We start from the raw sequence: 21,879 nt of genomic DNA, 5'->3' as shown, positions 1-21,879 counted from the left end.
CTTTCTAAATTTTCCATGTCTTTATTTAGCAGCCATGACTGACCATGATCTTTGCTTTTGCATTTCTTTAGAAAAACCTGTCTATTTATCCATATCAAACAGCAAAGCAATACAGATTGGGGATAATAATGTGATGACGATTGAAAGACAAATGCATACCAATGACCGCCAAGTCAATCAAAATCCAAACGTGTATAAACATGTCGAAATGTTTGGTAAGTATTGAAGTTTATGATTTTGCTTTAACAATCTGTGGACATAGTTATGTTATTGTGGTGGTGGGGGTAGCTTATAATGTTAAAAAAAGATTTGGATACGTCAGTTTATCTATATTGTCTGAAAATGCAGCAGGTGGCACAGCTGTAAATGGGTGCCCATACTGAATAACAAGAAGTCAATTTAAAATCAGACAAAAAAAAAAGACTTTTGTGACAGGCCGGGCTTTCTCTGGTACCCTGACAGAGATTGATTCTACAGATTAGGCTTGAGATCCCTTTTACCCGCAATTATTAATCACTCATACATGTGCTACTTAGCCACTGACTGAAAGAGCCAATTGCACACCACTTTCCCAGTTGTGCGAGAATAGTTGTTGCCACCACCAGGCTCTTTCGTCTGCATATGGAACAGCTGCCTTCTGAGTAGTGTAGGTAGCTGCTGCAGGACTTCTTTGGCTGGTGACTGTGACTGCTTCCTTCTGACTGCTTACTTTGGATCATGACTGCAGGGTAGTAGGCAAACCATTTTCTCGGGGTGCTGGGTCCAATACAGGATAGCAAGGGAATGCTTGTTTGTTTATATGTAGTTTACAAGAATACAGCAGGTATATGTGTATTTCAGGAATAGAGTAAGAGCTTGATTATGGTTTTTGCTTAAAAACTGTTGCAAAAGCTGTTACTGACAAATACTTAAAATTAGTAGATGTATACACATAGAGATACAATAATGTTTCTATATAGACTTACATTGTTCCTGCCCATGCCATAAATTCAAATGAACTTGGAATACTTGACCAATCCTAGTGGGTGATGTGAGCAGGGCAGCTGGGAGAGGGGTTAATCAGCACTGAGCCAACCAATCAGGACTAGATACACTTGCACAATGGACTAATACTTTCTACTCATTTGCAGGTCATTTATCTTAGGTTTGTCGTTAGGACAGACCTATCTCTTGCAAACAGGGAAACTTTCAACATATACTAACAGTTAGCATCACATTGTTGCTTTTGGCACATTAAATTATACAGCGTTCTCTGATTGCCCACAACCTGCATATGCATACACAGGTTTGGTTGATCATTGGGACATGTTCCACTAGTCTTTCTTTATACTTGATCCAGACAAATATGTTATTAGCCAATGTTTTAAATTTGACTGTTTTGCACATTTTTATTTTTAAACTTTTTGTGATTTGTGTTTTTAGAGACTGGGATTTATGAAATATATTGTGTTACATTTCTAGTTTTATCCTCTGCTTTTCAGTTATATCTTTATATTATCGGACAGAGTTGTATCTTTTTCATTGATCTGGGTTACAAAACAGCTATGCTGGCTTGTTTACAGTTGTCACCGCGGGATACAATCGGGAAAATGGCTGTCTTCATCCCGACAGCCGGCTTCCCGATTGCTTTATCCCGGCGTGGGTTAAATAACAGGTGTCTATATCTAGACGCCTGTCATTTTCCCGACGCCGGGAGACAGGCGCCCGGCATCCCGATCGAAGGGATGCCGGGCGCCACGAGCGGACAGCCGCGGGGGGGGGGAGGGTTAGGTTCAGGGCACCCGTGGGGGACTTAGGGTTAGGCACCCCCTCGTGAGGGTTAGAGTTAGGCTAGGGGGAGGGAGGGTTAGGATTAGGCACCCCCGGGGGACTTAGGTTTAGGCAGCGGGGAAGGGGGGGGGGGTAGGGTTAGGCACTTACATCAGGGATTAGGTTTAGGCACCCATAAGGAGGGTTAGGGGGTTACGTTAGTATATACTTACCTGCGGACAATCGGGAGTTCCAGCGCTGTCGGGCTTTCGCTGCCGGGATCTCTGCTTCTGTTGGCCTGCCGCGCCCGGGATTCGAACTGCCGGCCAGAGGGACGGCGGTATTTCATAACGATTCTGTCACTGCTATACAGATGTCACTGTATTCAGAGATTAGCTTTGTCATATGACAGGGCCCGGGTCGGTGTTACCATAAAACAAACATAGGCAGTTGCCGATGGCGTTTGGGGGGTAGCCAAAAAGCTGGATGAGCGACATAATGTCATGTAGTGCTGATAGGAAAAAGAAGCTGCCAGCTAAATGCGGCTCCTCCATGTTAGTGGGCCTGATTCAGAGATGGACATAATGCATGTGGGGTGTGAATGTTTGTTGAGTCTCGGCTGCGGTAATATGCAAATGTTAGTTTCAGCTATCCTCTTTTGTACTAGCGTATGATGGACTGTGCTAGTTCTGAGACGCCCACTTTCTGTGCTTGTGGACAGTGCAACTCTGCCGGCGGTTGTCAATATTAGTCGCACAATCAACACTTATGGCGCTTATGTAGGCCACCCTTAGACTTTCTTTCCTGGTGGGATTATGGGATCACGCAATAGTTAGTGCCTCCACCCAAACTACAATTCTCTTGAGGAATAACTAAGGCTTGCTTGGGGAAATTTGAATTAACACTTTGCTACCATTAGTGATCTATTAAGCATTCACTTATATTCAATTTAAATACAATACACAATCACTATAATAACCAACACATGTTACACAAAACGTTTTCTTTTATTTTTCTGGAACGCTATCACAAGATCTGAGTAAAGGATTCCCACAAAGGTAAGTAGTAGTAAACTTAACAATATAACTTTGCTTTATGACAACCGTATAATCAGCAAGTTTTATTAAGTCCCAAATAGTTTTATTATTCTACCATACTTAACTTAAACTTAATAAACTAAAATAAAGACACTGACAACGATATAGATTTGCAAAAAAGAGGTCGCAGCCAAATTTATTAAAATCAGATCAGGAATTGAATTGTATGATCGAGCATGGTGGCAAAAAAAGCAGTGCTAACTCGGCTACAGCCCATCTGAGAGTATATTACTAAGAAGGAGGTGGAGAATCCACCACCCAATGTGAGTTGTCTTGAGTAGTACCATCCCCCTTTAATCTAGCACAGTGCTGATCCCTCCATAAGATGGAGACCTGGTCCTCCCCTAAGGCAGCGACCGACTCGCCTCTCTCAAAGGGGGGATGCTAGCCAAGTTCAGCTGCACTAAATTGAGCCGCCGAGGAGCACTGCTTTCCGCCAAAAACGGGGTCCACTGACAACGTACCGCCACCAGCTAATAGGACCACTAACTGCCACGAATGCCCGACAAAAGAGCCGAAACAAACAAAGCCAAACCTTCTCCTGCCAAATGCACTCCATCCGCTCTATAGAAGTCAACCTCTTCAAAACGGATACGGGGGTGTTTGATGACACGCCCTCCCAGACCTGCTACATGACGAGACACTGCGGCATTCAGTTTTCTCCTCGCCCTATCCAAAGCCGCGCCACCTTGCTCCCAGAACCTACGAGAGATAACTTCCGACCACACTAACTGCACCTGCGGCCAACGCTCAGTTATTGTTTGAAAATCCCTTTTCATGGCCAGGATGATCTCAACACCCTTACACGTGCCCAAATCATTGCCGCCTAGATGGATGATCAAGCAATCCGGGGCACCCCATTTCTTCTCTGACTCCCAAAGAAGAGACAACAGACCACTCCATCTAAAGCCTCGCACCCCAATCCAATGCACATTACCGGGGCTATCACGAGCAAGGGGGTGCCTGCAAGCCCAAAACACATATGAATGCCCCACAATCCACACCCTATCGAACACCCTACCACAACCTGTAAGGGGAAAATTATTAAAGGAGCATTAGTGTATAAATCCGAAATAAAGTAACCAACAACGAGGGCCGGGAACAAAAGCTAATTTAAACAAAACGGCTTCATATTGGCCTAGGGCTACTCCTGTCACCGCCACCAGGAGATTCTTCAATAAACCAGTGTCAACCGGCCTCCGAGAGTCACCTGGTCCCGCCTGCTCTCTAGCCCAACCTTTTAAAGCTTTGGCAAGAAGAAACGATTTGGTTGGGTCTACCAAGCCACGCAAGCGCGAAAAATACGAAATGCCAGCTGAGGCACCGGACATTGCGGCCTTAGACCGTCCCCGCTCATGCCACATCCAAACGAATTGCAACATGTTATCCTCGATAGTCTTACCGCGATCTACTTCAGCTAAGAAAGCCAGCCACGAATACCACGCAGCCGTATAGGACTTTAAGGTGCTCGGTGCCAAAGCTCTCAACGCAAGTCCATCGATGCCGGCCCGATGATCTGCCAGACATGAGCGGGACAAGGTAACCCATGAACGCTGGCTGCGGGCGCCAATGACCTAAACCTAGGCCATTGAAAACGAGATAAAGCATCCGCTATCTCGTTCTCAACACCCGGGACGTGCCTAGCCCTGAAATCAATGTTCCCCTTTAGACATAAAAGTATCAGATGCCTAAGTAAACTGAGAGCCTGAGGACAGACTGACCTCTGATTGTTTATGGCCTGAACTACTCCCAAGTTATCGCACCAGAAACTTATGCTACGATTACTAAGCTGCGCAGCCCAAATCTCTACTGCCACCACAATTGGGAAAAGCTCCAAAAGGAGCATTTTGGTTGTAAAACCGGCGTCATGTCAGCTTTTCGGCCATGCTTCCTCGCACCATTGCCCCTCGAAAAAGGCCCCGAAACCGCAAGCACCGGACGCATCCGTATAAAGCTGGAGTTCAGAGTTGGCCACCGATTCGGGTAACCAAATCCTCACACCGTTGAAATCCCGCAAAAAGGCGCACCACAAACTCACGTCCTCCTTAAGCTCCCTAGTCAAACAAATTAAATGGTGCGCCTTTTTAACGCCCGCCGTGGACCTATGGCAGAAGATCCTACCCATAGGGATCACCCGGCAAGAGAAATTAAGTAGGCCGAGTAACGACTGCAACTGCCTCAATTAAATTTTCTTTGCAGAGAGGCAGAGCCCTAAATACTCCCGCTTCTTAGCGACTTTATTTTGGGGCAAACGACATAAACCCATCATGGTATCGACCTCGATACCCAAATAGGATAAAACTGTGGTAGGCCCTTCTGTCTTCTTCACCGCAATGGGCACGCCCATAACGCGAAAAAGAGCCTGCACTGACAAAAGCAGCTTGCTGCAGATCTCGCTATCCGCTGGACCCACTAATAAAAAATCATCTAAATAATGTGCTATCCCCGTTTTTCCCGAACCCGCTCGACTGCACCATTGCAAGAGCTAAAACATTCAAAAAAGGAACAGGAAATGGAACAACCCATTGGCAAACATTTATAAACGAAATATGAACCTTCGAACTTAAAACCCATGAACCGAAAAGACTCGGGGTGCAATGGAAGTAACCTGAAAGCCAACTCTGTCTATTTTGGCCAATAGCGCTCCCCTACCAAACTCCTGCACCATCCGGAGGGCGTCCTCAAAAGATTGGTAAGCGACGCTGCAATCCTTCGGATCCAGAGCATCGTTAACTGACCCCCCATCCGGATAGGACAGGTGCTGGATCAACCGAAATTTACCTACCTCCTTCTTGGGGATAACGCCCAAAGGAGATATGCACAAATCCGCTAAGGGAGGAGACGGGAAAGGGCCGGCCATGCGGCCCAAATCCACCTCCGCCATCACTTTGGCCCTCACAATATCAGGGTAATCCCTAGCCGATTTAAGGTTCCTTTTTGCTAACACCGCAACTGGCCTAACTATTGGCAAACGAAAACCCTCCCGAAAACCCTGCAACAAAAAGGCCGCCTCTGCCCTGAGCAGATAGCGGCCCAACCATCGTTCAAGCACATCTAATTGCACTGGTGAAACAGCTCTATTTAGCATTCCGCTGCTCGCCTTGCCCAGCTGCCTGCCCGCTTGCACTCTTTAACTGTATGATTACCTCCACACGACAGACAGGCATGCTTAAAACGGCAGCTGGCTCCTCTGCTACACTGCCAGTTATTAATGGCGAAGCACTTTCCCTTTCCTGCCGTGTTGAAATCTGGACGGGCAACAAAGGGCTGTTTACGGCCAACTGGTGCCTCAGTGGTGGGTTTGTTTTGCTGAGTGACCTCAAGCCAAACCTCCACGTCCTTATAACCAAAACTAAGAATTTTTTGGCCATCCTGCTTCTTATGGAAAGCCTCGTCATATTGCCGCCAAACATTATGTCTAGCGGACAACTGCATGCTATGAACGAGGTGTAAGTACTTAAGGATGTTCAAAAGCTCGGCAGGCCTAGTCTCAGTGTAGCAAGCCGCAAAAATATACATCCCGCAAAGCCAATCCGCGTAGCTGCGACGCGCCTCCTCGGCTGCTGCCCCCCCAGTTTTAGCTGTATCCAAAGCTTTTTTGGCGTCATGTGTAATAGAAAACATGTCTACGTATTTGCCTTACCTAATACGCTCCCTCACTTTCGACCCAACGCCTCTTAAAATAGCAGTGTTAGAGCAGTGCACTGCATCGCCCATCGCATCCGGAACCGAGCTTCCAGCTGAACTACGTGCTCTACTCGGGCTTTTACGCTTCCCTTTCAATTGCTGAACAAAATAGCGCATTAGCTTACGCGGTTTCTCTACTGAACTGGATGAGTCGGACGAATCCTCCCAGTGTGACAAATCAATGGTGCTGTGGTGCAGTGTTGTCTCACCTGCTCCAGAAGTCGACGGGGTAGCTGGCTCCACGGCGGAAACTGCCTCCTGACTTGCGTTGTGCGGTGCGCCCACCACGTTCGGAGTTGACGACGCCTGGGCATCCTCTGTAGTCGCAGCATCTCGAGCAAGAACGGCCGAAGTCGATGGACCCTGTGAACTGGGAACAACAGTGTTAGACCCGATCTCGTCAACAACAGAAGCCGCTGCGGGGGCTTGAGGTCGGTCCACTGCGGACGGGGAAGCCCTTGCCTACGCGTGGCTCAAGCATGCGGGGGTGGGTGGCCTAATCGGAGGAGGGGCCGCTGGCAGAGGGGGCTGTGGGATTCGGATCCTGTCTCCAAAAATAACCCGGCACCTGGTGGGAAACTGGATGCTGAAGGCGGAACCACGTAGGAGTGGTATAAAATTGTTGGCCGTGTAGGGTGTTAAACTTCAGTATTTAATTCACAAACTACTTACTAGATTAACAATTTATTTCCTTAATAACCAAGAAGGTTTATATCTGGATATCTTCCAGATCACAACTGGAACCCTGTGTTAAATATACTATGCTAGTATTTCTGTAACCTTCGGATAGTTACTTTTACCTTATTTAAACTACTGGGACTTAAATTAGCCCATTAACTTAATGTGTGAATGATGTCCCAATTTAGTAATCAACACCCAACACCTAACCTTCGCTCCCCCTTTTCTGGTGATCTTCACCAGTGTTAATACACTAAGGCCTGTCTCACACGTATTACCTGGGAACAGTATCCTTCACCTTTCCTCTATGAGCATAACTAATAACAGACAACAGTCACATAACATTATAACAATTGTAATGGGGTATGTTTACAGTGGTGCACATACTTTAGATGGCTCCTGACGTCCACTGCAGATATTACATTAAAGGATGATCCTGTTCTATGATGTTAATGGTACACTGCTGTCTTGTACACTTTTAAATAGTTGCCCTTTTTATACTGCTTCTTTGTAAATATATATATGTACATATATATATGAAACTTAATATTGTTAAATAATTTGATATCACTTTCTGAATTGATACTTCCAGGGCTAGTGGTTGCTCCTCAGATGCAGATGACACATATGTTTATAGTTTGGATGTTGTATACAGATTACACAGCAGAAGTAAGTGGATAGCTTACTGTCAGACCTTAGTAGGTATAGATAATGCAGGCTGGGTTTATTGGGTGGTGGTTACTTTAGCCAATACTTTATAAATAAATCTTATCTGGATTTCTGCCAAATAGTCAGGATTTTAGAGTAGCTGTTATTTGATCTCTTATGAAATGGGAGTTTTACTGGTGCTTATACAGTGTATGGAACAGTCATTGTCTATGGTGATATCTCTATTTTCTGGCAGAACTTTGGTCACTGTAATGGTGCTATTGGGCTACCTCTCTATAGTGCTGTGTCCCTGTCAGCACTGGTAGGCTGGTTTTCTGTCTCTAGGAGGCTGGAGTTATGTGAGGCTGATCCTACTGTTTCGAATACTATTCCAAGCCTGGATTTCAATAATATTTAATATAAAAGTTCCTGTTAATAAGCTTGTGGGCTGCCCAGTGATATGTAGTACAGATACCTTTGCTGAAGTAAAATTTGATGTAGATCAGGGCAGTAATAATATAAGTGTGACTGGTAGCAGGTTTTTATTGGCAGTGTCTCCCTCAGATGTGGCTGCATGCCTCACACTGCAGGTGCCTCCTCTATGTTCCACTATTACAGTACCTCAGACTTCTGCTCACACTCTGGCAGCCATTTTAGCATGTTCCTCGTATTCTCCTCCTGGATGGTACCAGCCCTCTCCGTCACATATATCTGTGACATCTGCGCCTGTCCCCTCACTCAGGCTATTACCTCAGGAACTGCTCTCCCTTTCCGCTCATCATATGCCTACCCTCCAACATGTCCCCTTCCACAAAATGCTCTGCTCCTGGGCTTCCCGTCTAATTAATGATTGCAGACACCTGTCTTGAGCTTGTTAATAGATGAGGCAGGTGTATCACCACAGGTGGCTGCAATCATCAATTAAGAGAGAAATCCAGGAGCAGAGTTTTTTGTACCGGATGGAAGGGGTCATGTTGGAGAGTCTGCATATGTAGGGGAGCCAGCCGGGCTCTCCCTCTCCAGTCAATTACTTCACACCAACTGTCCTCCTGCATGCATTTGTCATCCCATTTCTGTGTACCGCAGCATTCTGACTCATCACAGTGCTACTGTAGGTACGTGTGTGCATTTATATACAGTGCCTTGAAAAAGTATTCAGAATATTGAAAAATTTTCTTATTATAATAACCAGTCCTTCACTGAAATATTCTTCTCTTTGGTATTTCTGTTTCAGATCACTGAAACTCAAAATATTTTTTTTTTGTTTATTTTATGTGACATTGTGAGGTTTTATCTTAAAAATAGAAACTGGAATATGTTGTTAGACAAGGGGGTAGATTTATTTAAGAGCTGGGTTACTAAACCAGGCTTGTTTAGCATTTATTCCTATGTAAAAGTCATCGGGGATCAGCAGCTTTGACAACCTGTTTCTTAAGCTGGTTACACACTGATATGTCGCTCATTCAATGGAATGGGCATCTATCTGTAGTGCATCGGCGTGTGTGTACACCCGATAGGTCTGTGAACAATGATCAGCCCTGCAGCACAGCTGATGACGATATATTTAGCATATATTGTTTAATCTGGCTCTCTGTATGACTGACCTGCCGACAGCCCAATATGACTGCAGCAGAAGTAATTAAATATGAAGTCACCAATGGGTGGTCATATTTAAATAGCTCTGCTGGAATATATAGTTGGAACGATCAGTAAGTGTATATGCACTTACCAATTGTTAGATAAGTCGGCAGGTCTTCATTAAGGTTTTAAAATTGAAGGACATACACTATATGGACACAAGTATTCAGAAGTCTGACCATTACACCAACAGGGACTGTATTGACATTTTCTTCAAATACATATACTGTATTTTAATATGGAGTTAGTCCCCCTTTTGCAGCTATAACAGCTTCCACTCTTCTTGGAAGGCTTTCCACAAGATTTTGGAGTGTTTCTGTGGGAATTTGTGCCCATTCATTCTGTAGAGCGGTTGAGGTCAGGGCACTGTTTTCGGTCCAGTCAAGTTCTTCCACATCAAACCATGTCTTTATAATCCTTGCTTTGTGCACTGAGGCACAGTCATGTTGGAATAGAAAATGGCCTTCCCCAAACTGCCACAAAGTTGGAAGCATAGCATTGTCCAAAATGTCTTGGTATGCTAAAGCATTAAGATTGCCCTTCCCTGGAGATAAGGGGCCTAGCCCAAACACTGAAAAATAGCCCAATACCATTATCCCTACTCCACTAATCTTCACAGTTGGCACGATGCAGTCAGGCAGGTAACGTTTTCCCAGCTTCCACCAAACCCACTCGCCCATCTGAGTGCCATACAGAGAAGCGTGATTAGTCACTCCACAGAACACGTTTCCACTGCTCCACAGTCCAGTGTCTGTGTGCTTTACACCACTCCATCTGACGCTTGGCATTGGACTTGGTTATGTTAGGCTTGCATGCAGCTGTTTGGCCATGGAAACCCATTCCATAAGCTCCTGCTGCCCAGTTTTTGTGCCTACATTAATGCCACCTGAAGTTTGGAATTCTTCAGCTGTGGAACCAGAGCTGAAGAATTCCAAACAGTGGAATCAGTGTACCACCCAGAAGTCACTCTGGCATCCGCAGAAGGCTGTGGGGGGTGATGAATCCCTCCCAGCCTGGAGCGTCCCTATAAGAAGCCCATAGGCTTCTATTGGGTAACGCCACCTGAGGTGCCGTTACCCATCGGGACGAAGCATTCCGGTGCTTACTACATTTGCGGACTGTGGTAAAAGTTTTACCGGATTTTCGCTGTTAGTTATATAGACTTTGTGGCCGGAATGTACTGAGTGAAGTGAAAGTCTAAAGCAATCCTGGTCTGGCTGATATTTGTAATGCATCTGATTTCTTGCAATTCATTTTGGATCAAGCAGCTATAGTGGACCATTCTACAGTTTCTGGTATCATCCCCTTAGGGTTGAATATCATTGACGATAAATAATAATTTATTTTATATAACATTTTTCTCCAATAGGTCTCAAGATGCTTTACATTTGCAGAGAATACAAAAACAATGAATATAATACAAAAGTTTACATTTCCAGAAAATACAGAAACCATTAACTTAATACAGAGGCTTGCATTTGCAGAAAATACAGAAATCATGAACATAATACAGTGGTTTACATTTGCTGAAATTACAGCAACCATGAGGGGTAGCAGCCATTTTGAGTCAGTATTGTTCATCCTACCAATTATGCACCAGACAAGGCAGCAGTTATGGGCACACAGCATAGGTTACACTGGGCAGAGCAGGTGATGCCTGAAAGAGACAACACGTAATGGGAGAGTTACAGAATCCTAAAGCCACATATATAATTCAAGATCCTTACAGAATCCACACACTTTCATCCTACCCATGAGCGTACCAGATGAGGCATCCATTTTGTGCGCATTACAAAGGTGATGATGGGGAAGGTGGACAATACATGGATATGTGATACAAATGAGGGAAATATGGAATAGATGGGCGAGCTACAGGTTACTCACGATATCACTTGTATCATGGATTGTTCATCCTGCGAAACGGACAGATAAGACAGCCATCTTGGGCACACTACATAGGTTACAATGTGCAAGATATGCAATACATGAAGACAAGACACACATTTGGAGTTATCTGGTGTCTGCCTCAAGGACCTTAGACTGTAGCTTGTGGCTGTTCCTTGCCTCCTGAAGTTGCAAGACCTGGTAGTTGTGGGCCTTGATGGTGATGTCTGGTGATTCTTGGCATGTGTTGAGGTAGCAGCAGTGGGCTAGAAGTTCTGCTGTTTACCGCCGCCCCTCACAGACAAAATGGGTTTGGAGCAGTTGTCTGTGTTCATCCTGGGAGAAAGCGTTTTAGCGGCTAAGATTGTGTCACATACATGAAGTGTGTTATGTGGTTTTTCTGAAGTACTAATTTTGTTCTTTATGTTTCAAAATTTCAGGGAATAATTCATTAATAAATGAGAACCAGCTGCAGCTTCTGAGATTGAATTTATCCCGGAAATGGAAAGAGTTTGCTCGCTGTGTTGGTTTTCGTCAACCAGAAATAGATGAAATTGATCATGACTATGAACGGGATGGACTGAAGGAAAAGGTTTACCAAATGTTGCACAAGTGGCAAATGAAAGAAGGATCCAAGAATTCCACAGTTGGCAAGGTAGCCAACGCTCTCTATTCTCTGGGAGAAACTGACCTTCTCAACAAACTTATACAATTGAATTAAAACAGGCAAAAATAAAGAAAAGCAGATATTGTATGAAAATCATTCAAGAAAATTCACTTGGGGTGTCCAGAGCCAGATGTGCCACATTATCACAAGTGTTGGCTTCCTGTGAAAAACAGTCAGGGTGAACAATTATAAAGATACTTGTCGGTGATTGTTTACAAACTATTAGTCAGGAAACAACACATCTGTTTACATCATTGTGCCGTCTTATTCTAACAATTACATTAATTATTTTCTTGAGCTGAATACTTACCAAGCAACATCTAGTGCAGCATTGTATCTAGTGCAGTAGCACCAGAAAGGTCAATGCCAGCACTACGCTCACTGCCCTGCACTACCTCCTTCCCTTACAGAGGAGACAGTTTCATCGTGCTAGGCCCCCTCCAAACCGGAGAATTGAAGCATGCCGCCTGCATATGCAGTGAAGCCTGGTCTTCTGGTGAGTGAGCCCTGCCAGAGTCAGTCCTGCTCACAGTCAAATAACAGCTTAATAGTCTGAAGCATGTCTTTATCATCATAATCTGAGCAAACTCACTTCAAATAAGGACGGACAACCAAACCACTAACATTTTCAGTATACATCTATTACTTTTGTATATATTAATGGTGGTGGTACTCGGGAAATTTATTTGACATGTAATATGAAACTTTTGGCACCCAAAGAGAAATATTGTTGCCTACCCACGATATAGAGAATGCTCTGTTTGTATTACATAGGAATTCTATGTACTTGGAAAATATACATTTTGATCAGTGACCTACTTGTATACTAATAATTTAAAATGTGCATGCTGTATTTTAAGTGGCAGGTGATATAGATTTTCATGTACACACAAAGGGATTTAAAAGCACTGCAAGATTGGCCTTCAGGAAAGATAATTGGACCTTTCCTCCACTTCTTAAGATGTCAATTTAATAAAATTGTATTTTTAAAGTATATTTAGGTTCTAGTTTTGAGTTATGTCAATGAACCAGGCATAGCATTCTGGTTGTATTTTTAACTTCACCAACCACTTGGATAATAGGGACAAGTTAAAAAATATATGGTAGGAATTGGAAAACATTCATTGGCATAATAATTAACAGTAAGCAGAAAGAATAGTACATTGTACAGTATTTTAGCACTTTTTGTTACTAAATGAATGGGGTCTTCCTCTCCAGAATATTATATTTTTCGGATTTTGTATTAAAGGAATATTATAAATACATAATTTCACTAAATATGGTATGCACACATTAATGACAACAGTATAATGCATTTTAATATTAACAATTTGAAAGTATTTGCTTTATGAAACAAATGAACCATATGTTTATTGTAACAGTTGTGGTAGCTAATTTAGGGGGCAATTCAGTTAGACGCGAAAACGTTAAGTTTTAGTGTATTATTGGGCAAAATCAAATGGTTTGGGGTTTTTAAATTGTGTCAAGTGGCTGTTATATGCATTTCTCTTTAACAGTGGAAAAATGATAGAAAGCTATTTTGGGGGGGGGGGGCAAAATAAATGCTGCAGTTAAATTAGAGGTACATAAAAATGGGTGCAGCTATATTTTTATATCACTTTAGGGTACTATTTAAAAAGGTAAAAAAAATACACCTGCTACAGCCACCTGCAATCTCCAAAACACTTGTCCCATCCATACGGCCCTCCAAATTATTTATTACACTACTTTAAACCCATTTTCCAACACCTTTTACATTTTGATCCAAATAATTACATGTTATTATTAGGGGGAAATTTTTTGCCTAGTTATATGGGGGGGGGGGTGTCAGAGGCGTTCTGAACCAAGTCCACATATTTTTTAGCCGAAAATAGGGGTTTTGCATATTTTTTCACAAGTTCTGAGATGGTAAAAACTATTCCCCGCTTTTAGCTGCACAAAATTCGCACGTGCGAAAACCCGCGGCTAATAGTATAGCACGATAAGCATTTTTGCTTTTCACGGCTAATTGAATCCGGCCCTTGATCTCAAATGTAGTATACTAAAGTTAGGAACTAGGGCCAAAAGTATCAGTTAACAGTTATCAATGCTGTAATGGAAGATCTTCAAACTATTCAAAATAATGCAGTGTTACTAGTTGTACAGTAGCGTACGTAGGTTTATATGATATTCTTTACTTTAAATTAACTTCTCATGCATTACACAGCATACTAACAATGTCTTACAATCGTGAAATTGCCCAAAATATTACATGTTATGCCAGGCAGTGCCCACACAAAATGTACCACCTCTTTGTTATCACTCTTATTCTCTACACATTGTGATTCCATTGCATTGAATAATACCAGTTCCCAGCCTACTTGTGCACAATATATTATACAATGCTGTGCTGTAGTTGTACATCAGTATTGAAACAGAGTATTTAGGCAATAGCGCAAGTGCATATTTAGGAGATCTATATACTAGCAAAATGTTCCTGTTTAGTGGCCAGTGACCTGGGCACGGCTGGATGATGTGGAGAAAAAAAGACTGGTGCACATTTCTTAAGCTGGCCACACATCTAAAGATTATCTGTCCAACCAGCCAACTAGTTGGTTGGTTGGAATGAAAATCTAGTAAGGTATGAAAGCAAATGACAATCAGCAATTTGCTCCCAAACGCCGGAAAATGGACAAAAACTGTTGTTTGAACAAATTGTTTAGATCAAACATTTAACAAACTTGTCTAAACGACCATTTTCCTCTGTTTTCTGGCATTTAGGAGCAAATTGCTGATCATCATTTACTCCCATACCTTACCAGATTTTCATTCCAACCAATCAACAAGTTGGCTGGTTGGATGTAAGTTGGTTTAGTGTGTGGCCAGCTTTAGTCTGCTTATTGTCCAGAGCTGAGGCTGAACTAAACTGTGTGCAGTATGTCAACTTCTTTGGATTACTTGATCTGCGTGTAGTAGTTACAAACAAATAACAGGAATGAAGTAAAAGTTTACTAAAATCTGGGTAATGTAGAAACGCATCCGGCAATTTTTAGCTTTTTAAAGTATAACAATTTATTACAGCCTGCTTAAAATCAGAATATCCACTTGTAACCAGGAAATTCATTGTTATACCTGTGCCGCCAAATTATGAATAAATGTATTATTTATCAATCTAAGTTTATCTGCTTTTAGAAAATGAGTCTATTTATTATAACAAGTTAACATTTAATGGGAAGCCATCGCAGTGCCAATAATAACTTCCAATAAATACAGTACAAAAATAAATAAATAAAAAAGATGGTAACCAAAAGCAGGATAAGCTATAATGAAAATCCATTTTGTTTCCCTTACCTAACCTCTTGTCTAGTGTGGTGACATCAGATGCGCCCATCCCAGGCTGGGCTTTCCCTAACATGGTTGCATCTGATGCGACCAGTCAGGAATGCCCACTAGGTGGCCGCTGGAAGATAAACTTTCAGCAGCTGCCAATCTCAGATGGACCTCCCAGCCCCGCTGCTTTTATTCCCCCCAGTGGCTGCCATGCAGCCAATCACTGCTGATCGGACAGCCCAGTGGCACCCCAAACTTGGCAGATGCAAAAAGGAGCAGCCACCAGACAAATATAAATTTAGCAGCCCTTCGTAAAGGTCTGTTAAGAATGTGTTTACAACATACTGCTGGCATTTCTTTGTACTGCAAGGTTTTTTTTTTTTTTTAAATAATCTTGATTTATTTTATGAACATGTATACTGTATTTAAAGTCAGTCATTTTATATAATCCTAGAGAACATGGTATTCCTGTTTATTTCCTGTGATTCTAATTGCTGTTCCAGAGTCCTTCAAGTATACTATACTGGACATTGTGTTGCCAAAGGCAAGAAGCACCTTTTTGTGATTGCCAATCAATTTATATGAAAGACCTGAGTCTCTGAGCACGATCACATGACTCAAGGCCCCCATACATCAGCAATTGATTGCAGCAATCGTGCAATTTGCAATCAATTGTGTATGAAAATCTTTCCCTTTTTCAATCGATTGTGGCAATTTTGCAATCTGCAATCGATTGAAAAAGGGAAAGATTTTTATACACAATCAATTGCAAATTGCACGATTGCTGCAATCAATTGCTGATGTATGGGGGCCTTTAGTTTGGAAGTATTCTGTGATCAAATGAACAACTATTAATGCACCCATGAATTTGTTATTATATGAATTTAGGTGTTTAATTTTCACTGTATCAGGAACAGCAATCAGGAAATCGTCCATTTTGTGGTGCCTAAATTGAAATTATGAATTAAATTAATTAAAACAACTGCTGAATAAAGTATATTTTTACTTAAAAAAATAAGTGTGCTGCAGGTTATTTGCTTACAAGTTAAGATGGCCATACACGCTACAATTATCGGGGTGATCCGCCCGATATCCGCGGATCACCCCGATAATTGGAGTGTGTGCACGGGGGACTGAGGGTTAAATATTGCTCGGTTGGGCATGCCGGATTGTCCAGCATGCCCGTCTGATGCGATGTTTATGAGTATAATGTCTGCTGCATCGGGCAGTGTATGCCCAGCCGCGGCCGACAGACAGATATTTCCTGTGTTCCTTCCCATGGAAGGAACAGGGAAATGTCTCCTCCCCCAGCGGCGGAGCGCGGATGTTGGGCTAATACACTGTGAGAGGAATCTGTGTATGCCGCAGACATCTGCGTTTGGCAGGCTGCCAGATAAAATGTCTGTCGGTTTGACAGGCATTTTATCTGGCCGTGTATGCCCAGCTTTAGAAACTGGCCTTCATGGACAAAATAGTTTTCATTTTACATGAGACTATTTGCCATCCTAGTTTGAAGATATTGTAAAACTACCTTTTATTTGTCTGTTCTTTGGGGTTCAGGACATTGCAACACTTAAATAAAGTAATGCAAGTTGACAGCTTTTAGTTTTCTTGTGTGATTTGCTAAATTTTATTTAAAAAATATAATTTTTATTATATATTAGGTAGTGTGAAAGACGCTGCTGTCAGACAATGCTCACATGGATTTGCCCTACCACTTTGCTGTACTTTATAAAAGGTTTTCAGGTTGGCAAAGACATCAGCGGCTACAGCAAGTTCACTTCCAGCAAATTCAAAAGCATCCCACGGCCCTTTTACTAACTAAACAATGATCACTCATATAGCGACCGGCCAACTAGTTCAGCATCAGTCGCCCCGCCCACAACACACAAACCATTCAGGGTTGTCACTAGGGGTGTGTGAGCAGTGCCGCTGAACAGAGTGTTCTGTGGGTGGCACCAATGGTGCCCCACGGCATCTGCATGTGGCTAGCAGAGTGCCTGAAACAGCACCCTGCAGTCACTAGCACTACTGCAGAGCCGCCCGGAGCATTCAAGGGACGCTTTGGGCAGGCACCTTGCAGCCTGTGGAGCTGCCCTGGAGCGTTCTAATGGTCTACTAGAGTGCGGAGCAGTCTGCCCCGGAGTAGACTGCTCTGCACCCTAGGCGTGACGTCACGCTTGTAGGAGGCGGATCAGCACAAGGCGGCATAAAGCCCTGTTACGTCACGCCTACTCCAAGAAAGCAATAACGCCCATGTCCTCCACCTGTGTGTACCTGGCCTGTGTGCAAGAAAGTGTAAATGTTTAACTCTGCCTGCAGCATGAGCTTGCATACTCCCTGAAAGCTTAGAAGTCTCCCCAGTAAAATATCATGGCACACTGCTCTTTGACACACACCCCTGTCCAGGGGCAAATTTAGGGGTCAGGGAGCCCAAAGGCACAACAGTAATTTCCGCCCTCCCTCTGCCCAATTTTATTATATTCATTGGGCCCGATTCAGAGTTGTATGCTAATGCTGCCGCGTGTGCGTCTTTGTACACAGCTGCTATGCGAAACGCAGTCGCCGAGGAATGTATTGAGGTGCCCAATTGTGGCTTTACAAGTCCGAGCATCTGAGTACAAAGACACAGCATTGATCACAGATCATTGGATTATCACAGTTCTCAGTAACTGCATGGCTACTCAGAATAGCCGTGGGAACTAAGACACCAGAGCCATTTTGCTTGCATACAGGATCGCAGACGCAGGATGCGACACCCCCCCCCCCCCAGAAATGGGCACGACAAGTCTGCGTTCTTTACTGACACTACCTATTACCTCCCCCAAACGCTCCTTGACTGTCAATCGCACCATGTAAAAAGTCAGTAATGTACCTTGACGTATGCGCAGATTACCGATAATCTCTCAACTCTTAAAATATCAGCTCAGTGTTTACAATTCTGAATCAGGCTCATGATTTGTTGTAAGAATTTTTTTTAAAAAGCCATGAACTATGACATTTTGTTTTATTTTTCATTTAAGAAGTAGGGCAGCTTCTCCTTAGCGTTGCCAATTCAGGTGACACAGAATTCACCGGGAGCGCATATTTCCAAGAAAGAGCATCCTCATTTTTATGCAGCCCCCTTGGCCATTGTTCCACAACAAAGTGGAACAGCTGCAATGCAAAGAACCACTGGGTCACTCTGGCATTGACTTTCTTGTTTGTATGCATCCACTTCAATGATGCGTGGTCCATTACCAGAGTAAACTTTCTCCCCAAGAGATAATACCAGAGGGCTTCAACAGCTCACTTGATAGCATGGCCTTCTTGCTCTACAGTCGCATCATTTTTTTCCCTAGTTACAAGGTTGCGACTGAGGTACAAGATGGGTTTTTCCACCCCCTCTACCTGTTGATATAGTACAGCACCCAGACCTACTTCAAAAGGCATCAGTCTGAAGGAAAAGCTTTCATTAAAGTCTGGCACCTGTAGCACTGGCAATGTACAGCCATGGCCAAAAGTTTTGAGAATGACACAAGTATTGGTTTTCACGAAGTCTGCTGCTTCAGTTTTTATGATGGCAATTTGCATATACTCCAGAATGTCATGAAGAGTGATCAGATAAATTGCAAAGTCCCTCTTTGCCATGACAATTAACTTAATCCCAAAAAACAACATTGCCACTGCATTTCAGCTCTGCCACAAAAGGACCAGCTGACATCATGTCAGTGATTCTCTCGTTAACACAGGTGAGAGTGTTGACTAGGACACGGCTGGAGATCACTCTGTCATGCTGATTGAGTTAGACTAACAGACTGGAAGCTTTAAAAGGAGGGGGAGCTTGAAATCATTGTTCTTCCTCTGTTAACCATGGTTACCTGCAAGGAAACACGTGCAGTCATCATTGCTTTGCACAAAAAGGGCTTCGCTACTAAGATTGCAGCTAAATCAACCATTTATCGGATCAAGAACTTCAAGGAGAGAGGTTCAATAGTTGTGAAGAAAGCTTCAGGGAACCCAAGAACATCCAGCAAATGCCTAAAGTTGATTCAGCTGATCGGGCACCACCAGTGCAGAGCTTGCTCTGAAATGGCAGCAGGCAGGTGTGAGTGCATCTTCACGCACAGTGAGGCAAAGACTTTTGAAGGATGGCCTGGTGTCAAGAAGGGCAGCAAAGAAGCCACTTCTCTCCAGGAAAAAAATCAGGGACAAACTGATATTCTGCAAAAGGTACAGGGATTGGACTGCTGAGGACTCTGAGATGAATCCCCTTTCAGATTGTTTGGGGCATCTGGAAAAACGCTTGTCCAGAGAAGGAAAGGTGAGCGCTACCATCAGTCCTGTGTCATGCCAACAGTAAAGCATCCTGAGACCATTCATGCTTCTCAGCCAAGGGCGTGGGCTCACTCACAATTTTGCCTAAGAACACAGCCATGAATAAAGAATGATACCAAAACATCCTCCAAGATCAACTTCTTCCAACCATTCAAGAACAGTTTGGTGACTAACAATGCCTTTTCCAGCATGATGGAGCACATTGCCATAAGGCAAAAGTGATACCTAAGTGGCTTGGGGAACAAAACATCGAAATTTTGGGTCCATGGCCAGGAACCTCCCCAGACCTTAATCCCATTGAGAACTTGTGGTCAATCCTCAAGTGGCATGTAGACAAACAAAAACCCACAAATTCTGACAAACTCCAAGCATTGAGTAGGCAAGAATGGGCGGCCATCAGTCAGTATGTGGCCCAGAAGCTGATTGATGGCATGCCAGGGCGAATTTCTTGAAAAAGAATAACACTGCAAATATTGACTCTTTACATAAATTTAATGTAATGGTCAATAAAAGCCTTTGACACTTACAAAATGCTTGTAATTTTACTTCAGTATACCATAGTAACAGCTGTCAAAAAGGTCTAAAAACACTGAAGCAGCAAACTTTGTGAAAACCAATACTTGTGTCATTCTCAAAACTTTTGGACATGGCTGTACACAGAGACATTCTTAGGTCTTCCCAGGCAGCCTCTGCTGGTTTAGACCAGTGGGTAGATTTACGAATAGTCGGATTAGTTATTTTTCCACGTATTCTCAGCGGGTTTGGAATCCGCTGATTTACTAAAGCCAAATCCGACGGGAATAGACTGAAAATGCAGACTTTAGAACCAGGGGCGCCAAGAAGGGGGGGGGGGGTACTAATTGCCCGGGCTTGCTGGAGGGGCCTGGCACCGCTCCCCCCCTTATATCACAGCAGCCCAGCACACGCTGCTGTGTGCTGGGCTGCACTGGAGACTGCTTGCGGCTGCTAAGAAGCAGCCATAGCAGTTTCCTATGCCTGTGGGGGGGAGCGATCAAGCTGATCGCGCCCCCCACTGGTTATGCACCGGGCTGCAGGGGCTCACTGCGCCCCCCTCGCCTGTTATTTTTTAACATAAGGGGGCGTGGCCATGCCTCCTGCGATTAGGGCACACTCCCTTTTTTCCCAGGGCCCGACGCGGCTCTTGGCGGGCCTGTTTATTACACAATGAACATCGGCTCAGTATCTGTTTTTTTTAGTTCGAAGAGTGAAAATCCCTGATTTACTATGTGGCGGTTTTATAACCTGCTGTAGAGCCTACATCAAACCCGCCCAAATAATAAACCTGACTCTGGCAGGCGAGTTTATGCTAAGCACTGCACAGATCACTAGGATTTGTGTAGGTTTCGTTTGTGTAAAAAGCTTTAAAAAAATGTATCTTTTAAATTGCATGGGGTGCCCACCAAATCATTAACCAGCCCCGGACCTCTGAGGTTAGACTAGAATTTGAAAATAGATGGTAAAAATGGAGTGGGATCCCCCCTATAATCAAATATCCAGCATTAGGCTTAACCAGCTGGGGCAGCGGACGCTATAGCAGTAGGATACACAGTGTAGTCTTTAGTACTATCCCTTTTCAATAAATTAAACTTTTACACTTTGCTCTTAAAATGCATAATTAATATTATTAGATTGCTTTGCATCATGCTTGGCTCTTTTTGGTTTCGCCTCTCTGGGAGAAGGCCGGAGAGGAGACACAGCTGACCACTTTAGGAGACGGGGCCAAACTATCATGTCATAAGGGCCCCACCCGTCAGCGCAAAATCCCACAAATTGCGAGTCAGTGTGTGGGGGGTGGAGCTGAAATGATGCAGCATCCCGCCCCTCCCTATGGACTTGCGATTCCTGCCAATTATCTCTCCATCCTGCTCACTTCACTAGGAAGTGGGGAGGGATGCAGGAAATCCGGTCACTCTTCCGGAGGTGCGGGGAACTATCGAAAAATTGGGAGACTCCTGCATCTTCCAGCAGAGTTGGCAAGTGTGCTCTGCATGCAGCTAGAAATATGCTCGTCCATGGAAGTGCACCATGGGGATGCAAAATGGGTACCATTAAAAGCATAGGTTGAGACCAGAAGACCACCAGCTGGGGCACAATTCAAGTAGTTTGCAGAGTGGAAGTCATTGTGTGCCCCTCTGCACAACTAGGAACACCCCTAAGTGTGCGCTCTCTACGTTACTACTCAAT

General features: G+C 43.7%; 1 protein-coding gene across 2 annotated transcripts in view; it reads left to right on the top strand.

Moving 5' to 3' along the window:
- The window catches only part of RIPK1 (receptor interacting serine/threonine kinase 1), a 103,512-nt gene extending 88,874 nt beyond the window's left edge, over positions 1–14,638 (top strand). For both annotated transcript variants that reach the window (XM_088471718.1, XM_088471717.1), the window contains exons 12-13: positions 72–215; positions 11,822–14,638. In XM_088471718.1, coding sequence (XP_088327844.1) covers positions 72–215; positions 11,822–12,102 — 425 coding nt within the window. In that variant the 3' untranslated portion in view covers positions 12,103–14,638. The remainder of the gene's footprint in view (positions 1–71; positions 216–11,821) is intronic.
- The last annotated feature ends 7,241 nt before the right edge of the window (positions 14,639–21,879 follow it).

The sequence above is a fragment of the Taudactylus pleione genome, unplaced genomic scaffold, assembly GCF_031769625.1.
Source record: "Taudactylus pleione unplaced genomic scaffold, aTauple2 ptg000116l, whole genome shotgun sequence".
Taxonomy (NCBI): domain Eukaryota; kingdom Metazoa; phylum Chordata; class Amphibia; order Anura; family Myobatrachidae; genus Taudactylus; species Taudactylus pleione.
The sequence above is the reverse complement of the archived record's forward strand: the minus strand, read 5'-3'. Positions and strand labels throughout refer to the sequence as shown.